General features: G+C 39.4%; 1 protein-coding gene across 1 annotated transcript; it reads right to left on the bottom strand.

The window, feature by feature from the left end:
* Positions 1-5,247: 5,247 nt before the first annotated feature.
* hadh (hydroxyacyl-CoA dehydrogenase) lies at positions 5,248-13,641 on the bottom strand. The gene is made up of 8 exons (XM_023285486.3): positions 13,462-13,641; positions 11,830-11,958; positions 11,227-11,384; positions 10,768-10,894; positions 9,008-9,097; positions 5,838-5,910; positions 5,636-5,752; positions 5,248-5,531 (listed from the first exon to the last, which is right to left on the bottom strand). The coding sequence occupies exons 1-8, from the start codon at positions 13,576-13,578 to the stop codon at positions 5,413-5,415; spliced, it is 930 nt and encodes a 309-aa protein (XP_023141254.1). The 5' UTR covers positions 13,579-13,641; the 3' UTR covers positions 5,248-5,412.
* Between the last annotated feature and the right edge of the window lie 1,632 nt (positions 13,642-15,273).

Here is a 15,273-nt window from a genome sequence, read left to right as displayed (position 1 = left end):
TCGCAGGGCCACATACAGAGACAAACAATCACTCTCACATTCACACCTACGGGCAATTTAGAATGATCAATTAACCTCAGCATATTTTTGGACTGTGGGAGAAAGCCGGAGTACCCGGAGAAAACCCACGCATGCACAGAGAGAACATGCAAACTCCATGCAGAAAGATCCCGGGAAAGCCGGGACGCGAACTAGGGATCTTCTCGCTGCAAGGCGAAAGTGCTAACCACTACGCCACTGTGCAGCCCTATTCAAGAGTCTTAATTGGAATATGTCTAACATGAATCTTTTTGTATTGTGCTGATAAACAACAATAACCCGACTTTCAGATAATATTTGTTGTCTGTGATTGTGAGACTAAATTCCTCCACATTCTGGAACTGGACTGAATTTCCCAAAATGGAAACATGGACAGAATTTAACACTCATGTATCCATGGCAACGCTAACGTTTCTGCTTCTTACCAAAGTTCACAACACAAGTAAAGATTTTAATGTAAAACTTCAGGGATGACTGCTGACCATAAGTATTCTGATCAATACTTCATGATCAATATCAGGACAGATGTTACAACTCCAGCTGTTGCATTAGACTGCAGTTATTCACAGAGAAATTAAAACATCACATTCCTCATAAAAACTAGATGGGACTTTTATTAAATAAAGTGTTGGTGAATAAACAGTGTAAAAAGTGCAAAGCAGCTCAAATTAAATCAGGAGATGTGAGACTTCCACAGCATGGATCACCATCTGCTGTGTTGATTCATAGCTGAATGTCAGAATGAACTGAGCTAGAAAAGCTGCTTTGAGCTGCAACATTACGGTCTGACAATCCAACACCATCACAGTTTTCATCTGGTTGTTTTGCTCCAACATGCTGTGAAGTTCAGTTTTTACCTGAATCAATACAGAGATTCTATTTCCAACTAAGACTGGAATAAAAATTAGAATGTTAAGAGGTTATTAATGCAACTAAATCCTTTCAGATGGAAGGATTTACTTCTAAGTTCTAATTCAACTTTCAGCTGGAGCACATTGCATTCACAAAGAAAAACAGTGATACCTTCATAGCAACATTTAATAAACCTAAAGCTTCCCTGTTGGCTCATTGGTGGAGTTTGTTACTGAGCATCTGAACCTTAAATCCAGTGAGACGACCATCTTCAGTCGAGGCCAGTCAGAGAACTTCAAGACCTTCCATCAGCTGGACCAGATGTGGCATCATCTCCCTCTAAACATCTGGATGACAGGAGAAAAGACAGAAATCAAACACAGATAACAGAAGTACAATTTATTCACTTTCATCATTTTATAAAAGTAGCATGAACTTTATTAAAACTTGACAACATCAGTAATGGAAGTAAATGTTTTTATCTCATGTTGAAGCTAAATTTAAAGTCAATTTTAATGACAGTTTATCCTGAGAGGAGTGAGAATGGAGCTTTTCTTTCCTTTTTAGAATATTCCCTCAACATATTCTGTTTATTATTGGCTTTAGAAGCATTTTTCTTTATTTATTTTTACATACCTCAGAATGATACACTTTGCTGGTTTACAGATAATTTCATGTACAATGACAATAAAGATGTTCTATTATAACATATTTTGCTAAAACAACAACTGCAAACCTTCTCAACCATCTCTCAGGCTGCAAAATTCCAACTGCGACCAAGAATTATCTGATGTAGTTATTATTATAATCTTTACTGAACCAGCCCTGGAATTAATAAAAATCTGTATATGGATATGATTTTCTCTCTTCAAGTGGATAAAAAAAATGCTCTCCCTTAAAAAACAAAAAAAAACTGCATCCAATAAAGTAAATCTCTTCTGCGCTGCACACATACTACACTTTTGTATGACTCTGGATGTCAGAGTAAAGGCAGACAGATCCACCAATCAGCCACAACATTCTGACCACTGACAGCTGAAGAGAACAGCATCCATCATCTTGTTCTAATGCAACGTTCTGCTGGGAAACCTTGACATTCATGTGGATGTTTGACATGTACCACCACCTAAACACTGCAGGACAAACAACCCCCTAGTCTCCATGGCAACAGCAGTCCTTGATGCCAGCTGCCTCCCTCAGCCAGACAAACTCAAACTGCTCAGGAGTGGTCCGAGGAACACGACAGAGCTAAGCTGTTCACCTGGGTTCCACACTCCCAACATCCAGATCTGATGGAGCATCTGTGGGATGGTCCAGGATCAGCCTGGTCTAGGTAGGATCCACCCTGCAACCCACAGGATCCACAGAATCCACAGGACATCCCCAGAGGTTCTGATGAACCACTGGGTCAGAGGAGTTTTAGCATCATAAAGGGACCAACACAGTGTTAGTCAGGTGGTCAGAATGTTATACTGTTATATTGTCATGCTGATTATATGATCAGTAAATGTTACCATCAATTATAACTTCCACATTGATCAGGAAAAAACAAACTATCAGTTCATTCAGAAACTGTGGGGTTAAACCTAAAAACACAGACCTCAACAGCAGTTTGTTTCAAAGCAGAACACCAGCTGGTTTTCACTAAAGAAGCTTTCAGAGCAACAATTAAATGACAGTTTTGTTCTCATTAAGTTCAGAGTCAGCCAAAATAATGTACACACATCAGGAAAAGAAAAACTTTTATAAATATTTCATTTGTATAATTACTTCTATACATATGATTCATCTTTCTAAGTTTGATCAAATCACGATAACTATGTGTCCTGTTGTACGATGTTTTCCCAACAGATGGCGCTACCCTCATGAATGGAGCATCAACAAGTGACGTCTACAACACAACAGAAATGTCTGGAAGCCAGTGGCCACCACTTTGAGCACCTCTTGTAATTGTAGAGGCCAAAGATAACTTTTACTAATCTCTTGATGTCTGAATAAATTTGATATTGAAGTATTTATGCAAGTTTTTCTTTTCCTGATGTGTGTAAACATTATTTTGGCTGACTCTGTATAATGGGTTTCTGACAGGTCACCAGGCAACGTCTTTTTATAATAATGACAAACATACCTGCATTCTACAGGAGTGATTTTCCTCATGTGCAGGTAAAGATGTGTGAGGAGCTTAGAGATGACAGGAGCAGGAGTCATCCTCACTAATTCAGCTTCCACCTAGAAACAAAAAGACCACAAACAAACACACTGATATACTCTCAAATGTTCAACCTCACAGCCTCAAAATATCTGTTTAGGAAGTGTTGTGTTTCTAAATTCTGCTGAAAGCATTGACAGACATTCTCTTACAAGGTTGTGTAAAAAGCAGCCTGTCCTCTGAGCTACTGAGAAATCTTCCTGAACAAAGTTTCTATGTGTAAATCAGCTCAACAAAAACTAAAGCCTCAGTCAGAGATAACAGGTATCGCAAATTATAAAGAACTTTCTTTGTTAACTCAGACTTTCTGCTTCAATCTCACATAAAAAGGGGAGTTTAACTCATCAGGTGACTGAAAATGAATGGCTTGTGCAGTTCTAGATACAAAAGTAGGATGTGTCAACTCATGTTTTACTACAAATACATACAGTAATAAATAAATACATGGCTGGTTGTTAGTTTATTCACTATTAATGTCATTTCATATACTGGATTGAACTTGAGCAGTGGAAGAGAGAAGGAATTTAATGAAATTATGGAGATTCAGAGAGGTAACGTTGCGCAATGTTAAGTTAAGCGTGGTTTAATTCAAACCAGCTGAATGTTAAACTTCAGTGCAGCTCAACGGGTTTCAGTTAACCTTAAAGTAAAATAACTTTTTTAAAAGCTAAAATACACAGCAGAGAACTACAGGTTGAGAAGGTCATTCTAATAATGAGGTCAGTTGCGGCAGCAACTAACACAGGTGTTCAGCGGTAAGTTAGCCACCTGTGTTAATTAGCCCGCTAGCTAACTTAGCCGCTTAGCTAGCTAACGCGTCCGGACCAACTGCTCAAACACGACAAAACACAACTCTTCACAAGTCGCTGACTTCAAGTACAACAAAATAACGCTACAGGTTAGAAGAAGATCAGTGAGGCTAATCAGAAAAAAAGGCTTCAGTTTGCTAGGTAGCATAAAGATTGGACTCTGGAGCAATGAAAGAAGGTCATGTGGTCTGATGAGTCCAGATTTACCCTGTTCCAAAGTGATGGGAGCATCAGGGTAAGAAGAGAGGAGGATGAAGTGATGCACTCATCATGTCTAGTGTCTACCAGCCTGTGGGGGTTTAGGGTTATGATCTGGGGTTGGTCAGATTCAGCAACATTATGTTCCCAAAGAATGAGGTCAGCTGACTACCTGAATATACTGAATGACCAGGTCTTTCCATCAATGGAGTTTTTCTTCTCTGATGACATGGACATGTTCCAAGATGACGATGCCAGGATTCATGGGGCTCACATTGTGAATGAGTGAATCAGGGAGCATGAGACGTCATTTTCACACATGGATTGGCCTCCACACAGTCCACACCTCAGCCCCATTGAGAAGACTTTGTTCAGCGGTTCGACTCTCCCATCATCAATATAAGATCTTAGTAGAAAATGAATGCAACTCTGGACAGAAATAAATGCTGTGACATTGCAGAAGCTTATTGAAACAATGCCACAGTGAATGTGTGTCATTCTCAAAGCTAAAGGTGGGCCAATGAGACATTAGAGTGTGCAACTATTTTTTTCCAACAGTAGTGTATGTTTGACGTGTCTCAAAAATGACCTGAGTAGGCATTAAATACCACTACTTCAAGGGAACTGAAATGCCACATAGTCACCTTGAAGCTTTTAGAAGCAGCATTAGATTTCACTTGGACATGTGTTTGTTGTCCACTTGATGCAAGTTTACTCTCCTTACAAGTTGTTGCAGGTCTCTACAAAGATTGTATCAGGAAGAACTTCACTAACTCATGGAAACACGTTAGCTGGCTGCTGGATAAACTCTCTCTGAAGCTCCAGAGCTGAGGGAAGCTCCAGATTTGGCTGGTAATCCTCTGTACACTAATCACTACAAACTCCTTTTGCATTTTACATTTGATGCATTGTTGGAAAATATTAATATAGCAAATAAGTGAAAATGTTTCAGATAAAGTGTAGAAGTTTGCTTTCCATAGCAAAGCCTTGTGCGCCACCACCACCTAAACTTTCACCTTAAGATTGTTCTTTTATTACCATTATGAGCTATTTTTGAACTAATGATTGTAGATATGAGAGTGTATCACATCCACAAAGCAGTCAAAACCTTTTACTCTATAAATGAAAACAGACACCAAGTTTTTAAAAATCTATTTCATGAGATTTAATTGCTTAACACATTCGTTGATGTCATTTAGAAAACAGTTGATCTTTAGTGAGACAGCAGAGGCACTGGGTGGCTTGATTACCCAAAAACGAATTTTATCTACTTTTACAGTGACAACTTTACATTTCCACAATAAATTACTTGTACTTGTAGAAACCTTCTCCTGTCTTCTTGCCAAGTTTGCCCTCTGCAACCAACTTGTCCATCAATTCACTTGGGGCAAAGAGTGTGTTGTCAGGATCCATTTCTCTCCAACCTACAGGAAAATAAACTACAGGTTAATACCTCACCTTATTTAGTGGCTTTGTTTTTAAATTAAAGCCATATCCTTTTATATACTCTATAAGCACTTTTACTCACCATCCATGATGAACTTTATTGTGTCTAGTCCGATGTAGTCAGAGAGCTCAAAGGGTCCCATGGGATAACCAACGCCAAGTTTCATCGCGATGTCAATGTCTTCTTTGGATCCATGACCTGAGGAAGAACACCATGCAAAGCTACAGGCATCCATCAAAAACTGGAAAATAATATTAAAGGGCACAAATCCACGGTTACATACCTCTCTCATACAACCGGATGGCCTCATATAGGTAAGGAACAAACAGACGGTTTACGATGAACCCGGGGGTATCCTGAATAAAGACATGATGGATACACACTGATGAGAGAAAGCATGACCACTCCTGCATCTTTTTCTTCATGTGTCACCAGAACAGCTCTAAACAGACCTCCCAAGTACCCTGGAGTATCTTTACAAAGACTTGAAAATATAGTTTCAGAGATGAATGAGATCCAGTCATCTAGACCTAGGAATTTGGCCATTTGTCCCACATGTAACACACTGACTACAAGAAGAGACTGCTCACTTACAGTCTGCTGCAGGGGTCACCAACTATATTTGTCAGAGGGCCAGAATTTTACCGGACAGTCACCTTGGGGGCCGGACCCTCAAACAAAAATTAAATAAAAATCAAATTTTGGCATAACATTATTATTTGATGTTTATTGTTTATATTTTTTTTCCCATTTCATTACAAAACTGAAGGCATTTTTAGCCTTTATGAGTCAGGCTCCTATCACCTATACCACAGTCAACCACCAGGAGTGATAGAGATATTTTGCCTCAACTCAATTAAGTCAACTTTATTTATAGAGCACTTGAAAAACAAACACCGCGGAAGTGAAAGGAAAAGGCCTCTTAACACAGGTAAAATGGCACTCTCAAAGGCCATGAAACGAAAAGTTGATGTGGAAAACAGATCCTCTAATCATGACTGGAGTGAAAAGTATGCATTTATCATGCCAACCTTCTGAAATGCGTCACCTGTATGCCTCATTTGCAACGAAACTGTTGCTGTTGCAAAAGAATATAATCTGCGCCGTCACCACAACACTAAACATACAAATTTCAAGGATTCATATCCTGAGCAGTCAGAGGCCTGTCAGAGAAAAATCACCACATTGAAATCTGCCTACTCCCGTGCAAAAGGCATTATTACTCGAACTTTAACTGATCAAGAGAGAGTAACGTATGCATCTCTGCAGGCTGCCTGGGTGCTTTGCAAACATAACCGGCCTTTCACGGAAAGTGAGGTTTTAAAGGAGAGCATGGTCACCGTTCTGGAGGAACTTGCAACAAATCCATGGACAGAGTTATTGCATCTGTCAAACAAATGCCTCTCTCTGCTTCAACTGCTGCACGTCGTGTCCACGTCTTGGCAGAGCATGTCCAGCAAGCTGTCATTGACAGGATCAAGAAGGCCAAATACATTTCACTGGCTATTGATGAGTCCACTGACAACATGGATATTTCACAGTTGTAAGTTTTTGTCAGATACTTTGATGGCAAAGATTTCCGAGAGGAGCTGCTGGCATTGCTTCTGCTGGAGGACGACAACACTGCTGACATCATCTCTGGAAAACTGGAGGATTTTTTTTAAAAGCCATGGATTGTCCCTGGATAAAATCAACCTGACAGTTACAGATGGTGCACCTGCCATGATTGGCAAAAACAAGGGTCTGGTGAGCAGAATAAAGACTGTCGCTCCTAAAACTAACGCACTTCACTGTATTATCCATCAAAGCGTGCTGTGCGCAAAGCTAAGCAGGGAGCTCAAAGAGGTGATGGAGAAAACAATGAAAATTATTAACCACATCAGAGGAAATTCAAGCACGCAGCACCGCATGTTCCGCAAATTTGTGCTGGAATCCCAGGCTTCTCAAGATGACCTGTTACTCCACAATGACGTGCGCTGGCTCAGTAAGGGCAAAGCACTGGAGCGCTTCGTTGAACTCCGTGCCCAAGTAGAGGATTTTTTGAAACAAAGTAAATCAAAAGCGGCAGCTGACCATCTCCGCATCATGCAAGACAGAGAATACATGTGCAACGTTGCGTTTTTAACAGACATTTTCTCCCATTTGAATACACTTAATCTCCAGCTGCAAGGAAAAGAAAAATCAGCGGTGGATTTGGTGGAAAAACTTGATGCTTTTGGGAACAAACTTGATCTGTTCCATGCAGATTTGTTGTCAGAGAGGCTGCTGCACTTCAACACACTGAAGACGGTGGGAGAAAGCAACGTAACAGACAAGATGAAGACATTCATCACACAATTAAAAGACAACTTCTCTGCTAGACTCGATGACTTTTTCATTTCCAGTGATGTCTTTGGATTTGTGCGTGACCCATTCACCATCAGCCCAAGCGGAGAATTCTCCACAAACGCGGTGAAAATGATGCCGTTGGATGAGGCGGCCATTCAGAGCGAGCTGGCTGGAATCCAGACTGCAGGCGACATGAAGGCTGCTCTCCGTGGTGCTGAAAGGCTAAGCGCATTTTGGGTGTCTTGCCCCGAGGACTATGGCACATTGAAGACGCTGGCTATGTATGTGCTCACCATGTTCGGTTCAACCTACACCTGCGAGGCTGCGTTCTCCAAGATGAACTCGATAAAAACACACGAGAGGAACCGACTGTCAAACCAGTCTTTGGAGGACTGTTTGCGCATAAGTCTGACAGCGGCCAGGCCTAATGTGAAAAAGATGGTGTCAGAGGGGAAATGTAACTACAGCCATTAAGCAGTGTGAGTAGCCCATTTCAGCCTTGTGATTTGAAATCGCTATAGCCCACTTAACGTTTTATTTGATGTGCGAACATTATTTGTGACCTGTTTTGTTCTGGTACCAGGTTAGTATTTATTTGCCATGCTATTTTAAGTTATGCCAGTTGGTTTTTCCTCCTTTTTTTGTCCTGAGAAGTCTACTAGTTTGAAGCTTGTTGTTGAGACTTTGAAATAAAAACCAAATGTTAGGTAAGGGCATGAGGAAAAGTTCTGTTAAAAAAAAAAGAACTGTGTGAAACAATAAATGTTAAACAGTGCAGCAAGTCTGTCCTCATTTTGGAATGTAGCCTAAGTAGAGTCATAAATGGTGGGGATTACTGATAGTTAAGAGTCTCAGTTATTGTTGTTTTCAGTTGCTTTAATAGTGTGGACCACATGATATTTTCTCTTTGATCCTCACAATTTTGGAATCCAGCCGCGGGCTGGATTGGACGGTTCGGCGGGCCGGATTCGGCCCGCGGGCCACCAGTTGATGATCACTGGTCTACTGTATCAGACCTTGGTATGCTGCATTTTACAAGGTGATTTGATCATCTGTCAGTGGTCATAATGTATGTATTCTGTAAGAGACTGCACCCATAGTGACATCATGTGAAAGAAAGCTTACCTTGCAGGACACTGGTGTTTTTCCGAGCACTTTGCTGAAGTTCAAGAGTGAATCAAATGTCTCTTGGCTTGTTGTTGACGTTCCAATGACCTGTTGAAGAATAACACTTAAGTAACATTGACTCTGAGTGATTCCCAATATACAAGTCTCTCCAACTTAAGACGGCTTGTACTTAAATAATTACTGTCAACATCAGGTGGATTTAGTTACCATTGGACAGAGCAAAGCTAACTTTCCAGTCTTTGCACTAAACTACATGGAAGCTCAGGCAACTAAAGCTGAAGTGAGCAGAAATCTGAAAATACAGCCCTTCTCCTGCAGCTTTCCATTCTCCCTCTCCTAAGCCCCTCCCACTAGATGAGTGTGTATAAGGAAGGCTTTAACCCTATAGAGCCCAGCACAGTGCCGGCTCTACGATTGCATATTCACCTTTGATTGGTGGTAGATTTGACACCAGATGAGATAGACCGATCATTCTTTTTTCATATAAAATCTGTTGAGTTAGACTAACATTTCACACATTCACCATGTCTCAGAGCACTTTTTCATTGCAGTGATGGGTTTGTAAAAATACACAATAAATTCCACATAACAAAAATCTTTACAAACGAGACCATGGGATATTGTACAACTTTTTCACAAATTAGAGGGATACAGCTATGCTATTTCAGTATTTTGAAATATATGTGAAAAAATAAAAACGATTTTCTTTTTTTTTATGTTTATTGCACTTTTAAGCAATTTATTGTAGTAGTTAACACACAAGTCAAAACATATTGTGGGATCATGTGACATAAGGGTTATATTGATGTAAAGCAAATAAAAGTATTAAAAAAAATTGCACTACAGCATATACAAACGTAAGAACTTGTCCTGGTAGACTTGCACAATTGTAGGTCTTAAAGGGTTAAGGAAAAAATGATGCAAATGTCAACATTCATTTTCATATTCAAGGACTGGAACCACACTGTCCTGACAGTCCTCTGGTAAGCCCATTCAGTCATCACATCCTATTCCCACTGTGGACTTTACACTGTCTCACTTGATGTGGGTGAAAATATCTGCGATTGGCCAAAGCCTCCCTTCACAGACAACATTACCTGAAGAGGACGTGTGGAGGACTAGTTTCTTTTTCAAACATGGAGGAAGGTTACTATGGAATTTTTGCCTAAAAATTCCTACCCTATCTTTAAACCACTAAAATACTAAATTTTTTTTCCTAAGGGATACCGTCTGCGCCATTTAATACATCTCTGGCTCGTGTAATACAAACAAATGGCTGCACAAAGGCCCTAAATCAATGAAACAATGAGATTCATGAATGAATGACTTGTGCTATCCTTTCCAAGGACACACTGTAGTACTTTGAACGCGGCTTCATTCAGCTTCTTCAAGATTACAGCTGAGCGTAGCAGCAGGACAGTGTTGTAGTTTTTGTCCCTCTCCCACTTATCGATTAAGTTTTTGAGATGCACGTGGTTTTGTAAAAACCCCTTTAGAAAACCTGGTCAATGATACTTAAGGAAGAGTTTTTAAGAGTGGCATGTATAATAACAGACGTGTGAACTACAGAATATTTTTAAAAATCCAGGACCTGTTAATCCTCACAGATCCTATTTATCTCTTTTATTATTACTTCAGCTAGATGTTTCATCTGCATTGCATTTGTTGCATTACTTTCTAGCCTGTGCAAAAACATTTACCTTTATTGCCCCCTGTTAAATGACCCAGCAAATATAAAGGGAATGTGGGGGCCCTACCTCTACAAGCTTCATCATAGGGACGGGATTGAAGAAGTGAAGGCCACCGAACCTGTCCAGCCTGTTGGTGGCGCTGGAGATGTCAGAGATGGGCAGGGAGGACGTGTTGCTGGCAAAGATGGTGTGTCTGAAACAACACAGCCAGTGAGTAACAAATGATCCACACAGCCATTAACAATTAAACAGAAACGTGTCTTCCAGCATTTTCTTTTTCAATGCGCTTTAAAATGATCACCACCAACTACAGTCTAATATCTTTCCTATTCTATCTCAAATGAGCACTTTAAAATGAAAAAGACTTGGAATTAAATAGAAAGTCATTCAGTGAATTGAAATACTCTGAACCAGAAACATGTTTCAGACGTACTAGCAGGCAAAACATGTAAAAAACCCTCACAATCACAATTAGTGCCTGGCTGGTATGGAGTTACGAAGCAAATGTCCAGGACGAGTACTTACGCTGGTGCCAGTTTGTCAAGGCGACTAAAAAGATCCTGTTTGATTTTTAGATTTTCCACAATAGCCTCCAACACGAGATCTGAGCCCTGAACTGCAGATCCAACATCTGTTGAGGTCGACACATTCTTCAGGACTTTCTGGATGAACTCTTCACCTGCCTGTTAACAAACGACACACAACAACTTGAGTGCACACATTTCACACTATTGACTTACACTACCGTTCAAAAGTTTGGGGTCACTTATAAATGCCCTTATTTTTGAAAGAAAAGCATTTTTTCAATGAAGATAACATTAAATTAATCAGAAATACAGTCAAGACATTGTTAATGTGGTAAATGACTATTCTAGCTGGAAATGGCTGATTTTTAATGGAATATCTCCATAGAGGTACAGAGGAACATTTCCAGCAACCATCACTCCTGTGTTCTAATGCTACATTGTGTTAGCTAATGGTGTAGAAAGGCGAATTGATGATTAGAAAACCCTTGAGCAATTATGTTAGCACATGAATATAAGTGTGAGTTTTCATGGAAAACATGAAATTGCCTGGGCGACCCCAAACTTTAGCGTTTGCTTTGTCTGTTGATCTACTGTGTCTCACCTCTGGCTTGTCAGCAAACTTCTTCTTGACCACTCTTTTAAGGCTCCCTTCAATTGTTTTGATAGACTTTTTTAGGATGTCGTCAGATGTGTCCACCAGAGTCACCGAGTGGCCAGTTGAAGCAGCAACCTTGTGGAGAGAAATTAAGATTGCTTGAAACACATCGGAGGGTGTCAGGGAGTTTTAGGTAGAAGTCAACAGATAGGAGCTCTTTCCATGTGATTGCTGCTCATGTTTACAGCAGATACTGGTAGCTGCTACAGTGGCTTAGCTTTGCTGTCCTAACTAGACATGGTTAGCAAAACGTTTCAATAGCTACAACTACAAATGGAACTGCAAATTAGAGCCCGACTGATTTACTGGCCCACTAACTTATCAACCAGTCAAGGCTTGTCACAGATATATTGGTACTGGCAAATACATTCATTTTTTAAAAAAACATAATGCAGGAAAAAGAAACTTGAAATAAGGTAAAATTGTATCATCAGACTCCACTCTCATTGCAGCACATGCAGCAAGCGGCGTACGTATCACAGCTGAGCAGACGGTGGGGATTCAAGCAGTGTCTTTACAGTAAACTGCTAACTAGTTTGTGAAATATACTGCTGGAAAATTAATTTCAAAAACACTCCATTATCATCCCTTTTTAACTGTCTTGTCATTCATGATTGAATGACATCAGTTTGCTATTAGCGAGGTAGCTAGCCAAAAACAGTTTGTCAGTGAATTAAGTTTTATAGCAGACTGAAAGGTTACCATTAGAGCATCTGTCCTTATTAAGTCTGAATATTAGCAAACGACTGCATGGTGGTTTGAGTCTGTAGTATGTAGTTACTCTCATAGCTTGTTGGTTGAGTTGCTAATGAGTTAGCATTGAAGCCCATTCTCTCTATATCGAGTAACATTTAAGTGAGTCTAGTCTGACTTAGTCGGACCATTCTGTTGTATACAGGTGCAGTATGATTATTCTGTAGTACAGAATGGTCTGACAGCACCTCACTATCGTTCTACTGGTTTGATTGTATATCTTTAATCTTATATAGCACCATTCATTCTTAGCTAGGTTTTACAAAGGGTTGCCATGCACCAAATGAGCTACAGCCACCCAAGCCAATGCTAATATTTACATAACGTTTACGACTTGCAGTTTGACAAACTAAACAACCCAACTCACTGCATGCTAAGATCAAGCTAAAAAAACTGTTAAAGTTTAACTGTATACAGCATTAAAGCCGGTTTTACACTGTATACATAGACATTTTACATTTTACAGTCATGTCTTGACTCGGCAGTTGTGAAACAGTGATAGTTTTGTAACATTTGATAAAAGCTGCAAAGTTTTATTCAGTAAAACAGTAAAAGTAAAACCAGAGCTGGGTCCCATTTAGCAGCATGTACTGGTGCTAGCTCCATGAAGTGTGTTTACTGCTAACGTACAAGGAAGTGGAGGGAAAAACACACTCCAGGTGAGCAGTGAAAACACAGCTCAAAGGACACACATTTACTAAGTGATATTTAGCTTCGTAAAAATAAATACTACAAATCAGGACAGCTGTCAGACCGGTACAGCAGCCAGAAGTAGCTTGCTAGCTGCTAGCTTCATGGCTAAACCTGACGCGTTTGGTCGCTTACTTGTGCAATCCCTGCACCCATCTGTCCCCCTCCGATGATCGTAACTTGTTTAATAACCACATTCCTGACAGCCGAAGACGAGAAACCTCTGCGGATCTGATGAGCGAAGAAAGCCATGATGTGTGGACGAGCTGCCGTGTGTCCGCCGTGTGTTGCGGGAGCGCGCACAGCTGAAGCGATATGTAGGGCAAAGTGCAGCTGGAGTCCACGATGAAGAGGATGCACTGATCTTCATCAGGGATTATAAAGGAAACATGCTGATGTGTTGGTGAATGTAAATTGGTACAAAGATATTCTGATGTGACATTAAAGCGAAGCACAGTTGGGCCTAATAATAATGATGGTCCTGTTATTACAGTGAATGTAACACAGGTAGTTTCTGCAGAGTCCTGTGTTGGACAAGTTTTAGTTTTTTCTTTAACCCTTGTGCTGTCCTGCGGGTCAAAATTGACCCGTTTTAAAATTAAAAATAAAAAATAAAAAAATAAAAAAATAAAAAAATAAATAAATATGTATATATATATATATATATATATATATATATATATATATATATATATATATATATATATATATATATACACATTTTCAACATTTTTGGGAAATCTTTGAACATTTTTTGGTGGAAAAAAGAAATGTCAATAATGTTTCTTAAGAACATTCACAAAAAAATCAACCACTTTGATTTTTTTGTGAATGTTCTTAAAGAAAATATTAGAAGTTTTACTGATATATATGTAATCACTTTTGATATTTTTAGGATTTTTTAGGAAGATTTTTACTCATTTTTTGGAAGATTTTTACTGATTTTTTGAAAATATTTACAAGAATTTTCTTGCCAAATTTGGGGATTTTTTTGTGCAAATTTTCAGAAATTTGGGGATTTTTTTGCTGAATTTTTTTCAGACAAGGAAACAATATTTTTTGGTACTCGTAAATGAGGACAACAGGAGGGTTAATCTTTATTGAGCCAGGTAGGTCAATTGAGAAACAGCAGCCAAGAGGTAGCATAAAAAGTAGATGGGTCATTCAAGAATTGGAGGACATTTTACGTCCCACCCATCAAATTTCAAATAATCCGTGTGTGTGTGTGTGTGTGTGTGTGTGTGTGTGTGTGTGTGTGTGTGTGTGTGTGTGTGTATTTACAATCGATCTCAAAATGTGGTATTCATAGTTTCAGCTGTGCGCGTTCCCGCGACGGGCATGCACTTCTCTGCAGACAGAACTGAGCTCAACACCTTCCTGACCCGATTGAAGGACAGACAGAACTGCGCACGTCTGGAGGTCACATGATCACACTTACAATCACTGACCTTTCAACTGCATCGAGTTTATGAAGCTTACATGTCAACATACGCAAAACAAACAAAGAAAACAAACAAACAAACAAGCAAAATTTCTTGTTTTCTTGAAAGGAATATTTTACACAAATATTCAGAAATAACAATACAAAATAGTCAAACCCTGCATTCAAAAGATTATTTAATCAATTTCTTTCACTAAAAGGCCCGTACAAAGGCCCCTGACACCATGACCTCCCTATAATATTCTCTCATTTCTAGCAGCTTTTCAAATAGAACTGACTTTAATTCACTTGCATTGGGAGAATAATCTATAACAATGTGGCATATTATATAAAATCACAATATCATCCAACTGTCACAGTTACTTAAAAAAAGGATCAACACATTTTCAAGAATAAGAAATAAATGAATGAAATGATTCATTATACAACAGAATCATGTTAGAACAGTATTTGTTAATAAAATTGGTGGAGTGGAAGCGAGTTTCAATAACTTTATACACGTGTGG

Source organism: Amphiprion ocellaris, chromosome 4, assembly GCF_022539595.1.
Source record: "Amphiprion ocellaris isolate individual 3 ecotype Okinawa chromosome 4, ASM2253959v1, whole genome shotgun sequence".
Taxonomy (NCBI): domain Eukaryota; kingdom Metazoa; phylum Chordata; class Actinopteri; family Pomacentridae; genus Amphiprion; species Amphiprion ocellaris.
Note: the sequence above shows the minus strand (reverse complement) of the source record. Positions and strands in the feature narration are given on the sequence as shown.

Excerpts from the sequence above, each read along its gene's own strand:
- hadh (XM_023285486.3), bottom strand. The coding sequence starts at position 13,578 with ATGGCTTTCTTCGCTCATCAGATCCGCAGAGGTTTCTCGTCTTCGGCT. Across the intron at positions 9,098-10,767 it reads CTATGATGAAGCTTGTAGAG|GTCATTGGAACGTCAACAAC; the intron begins GTAGGGCCCCCA and ends ATTCTTCAACAG. Across the intron at positions 5,532-5,635 it reads AATAAAGTTCATCATGGATG|GTTGGAGAGAAATGGATCCT; the intron begins GTGAGTAAAAGT and ends ATTTTCCTGTAG.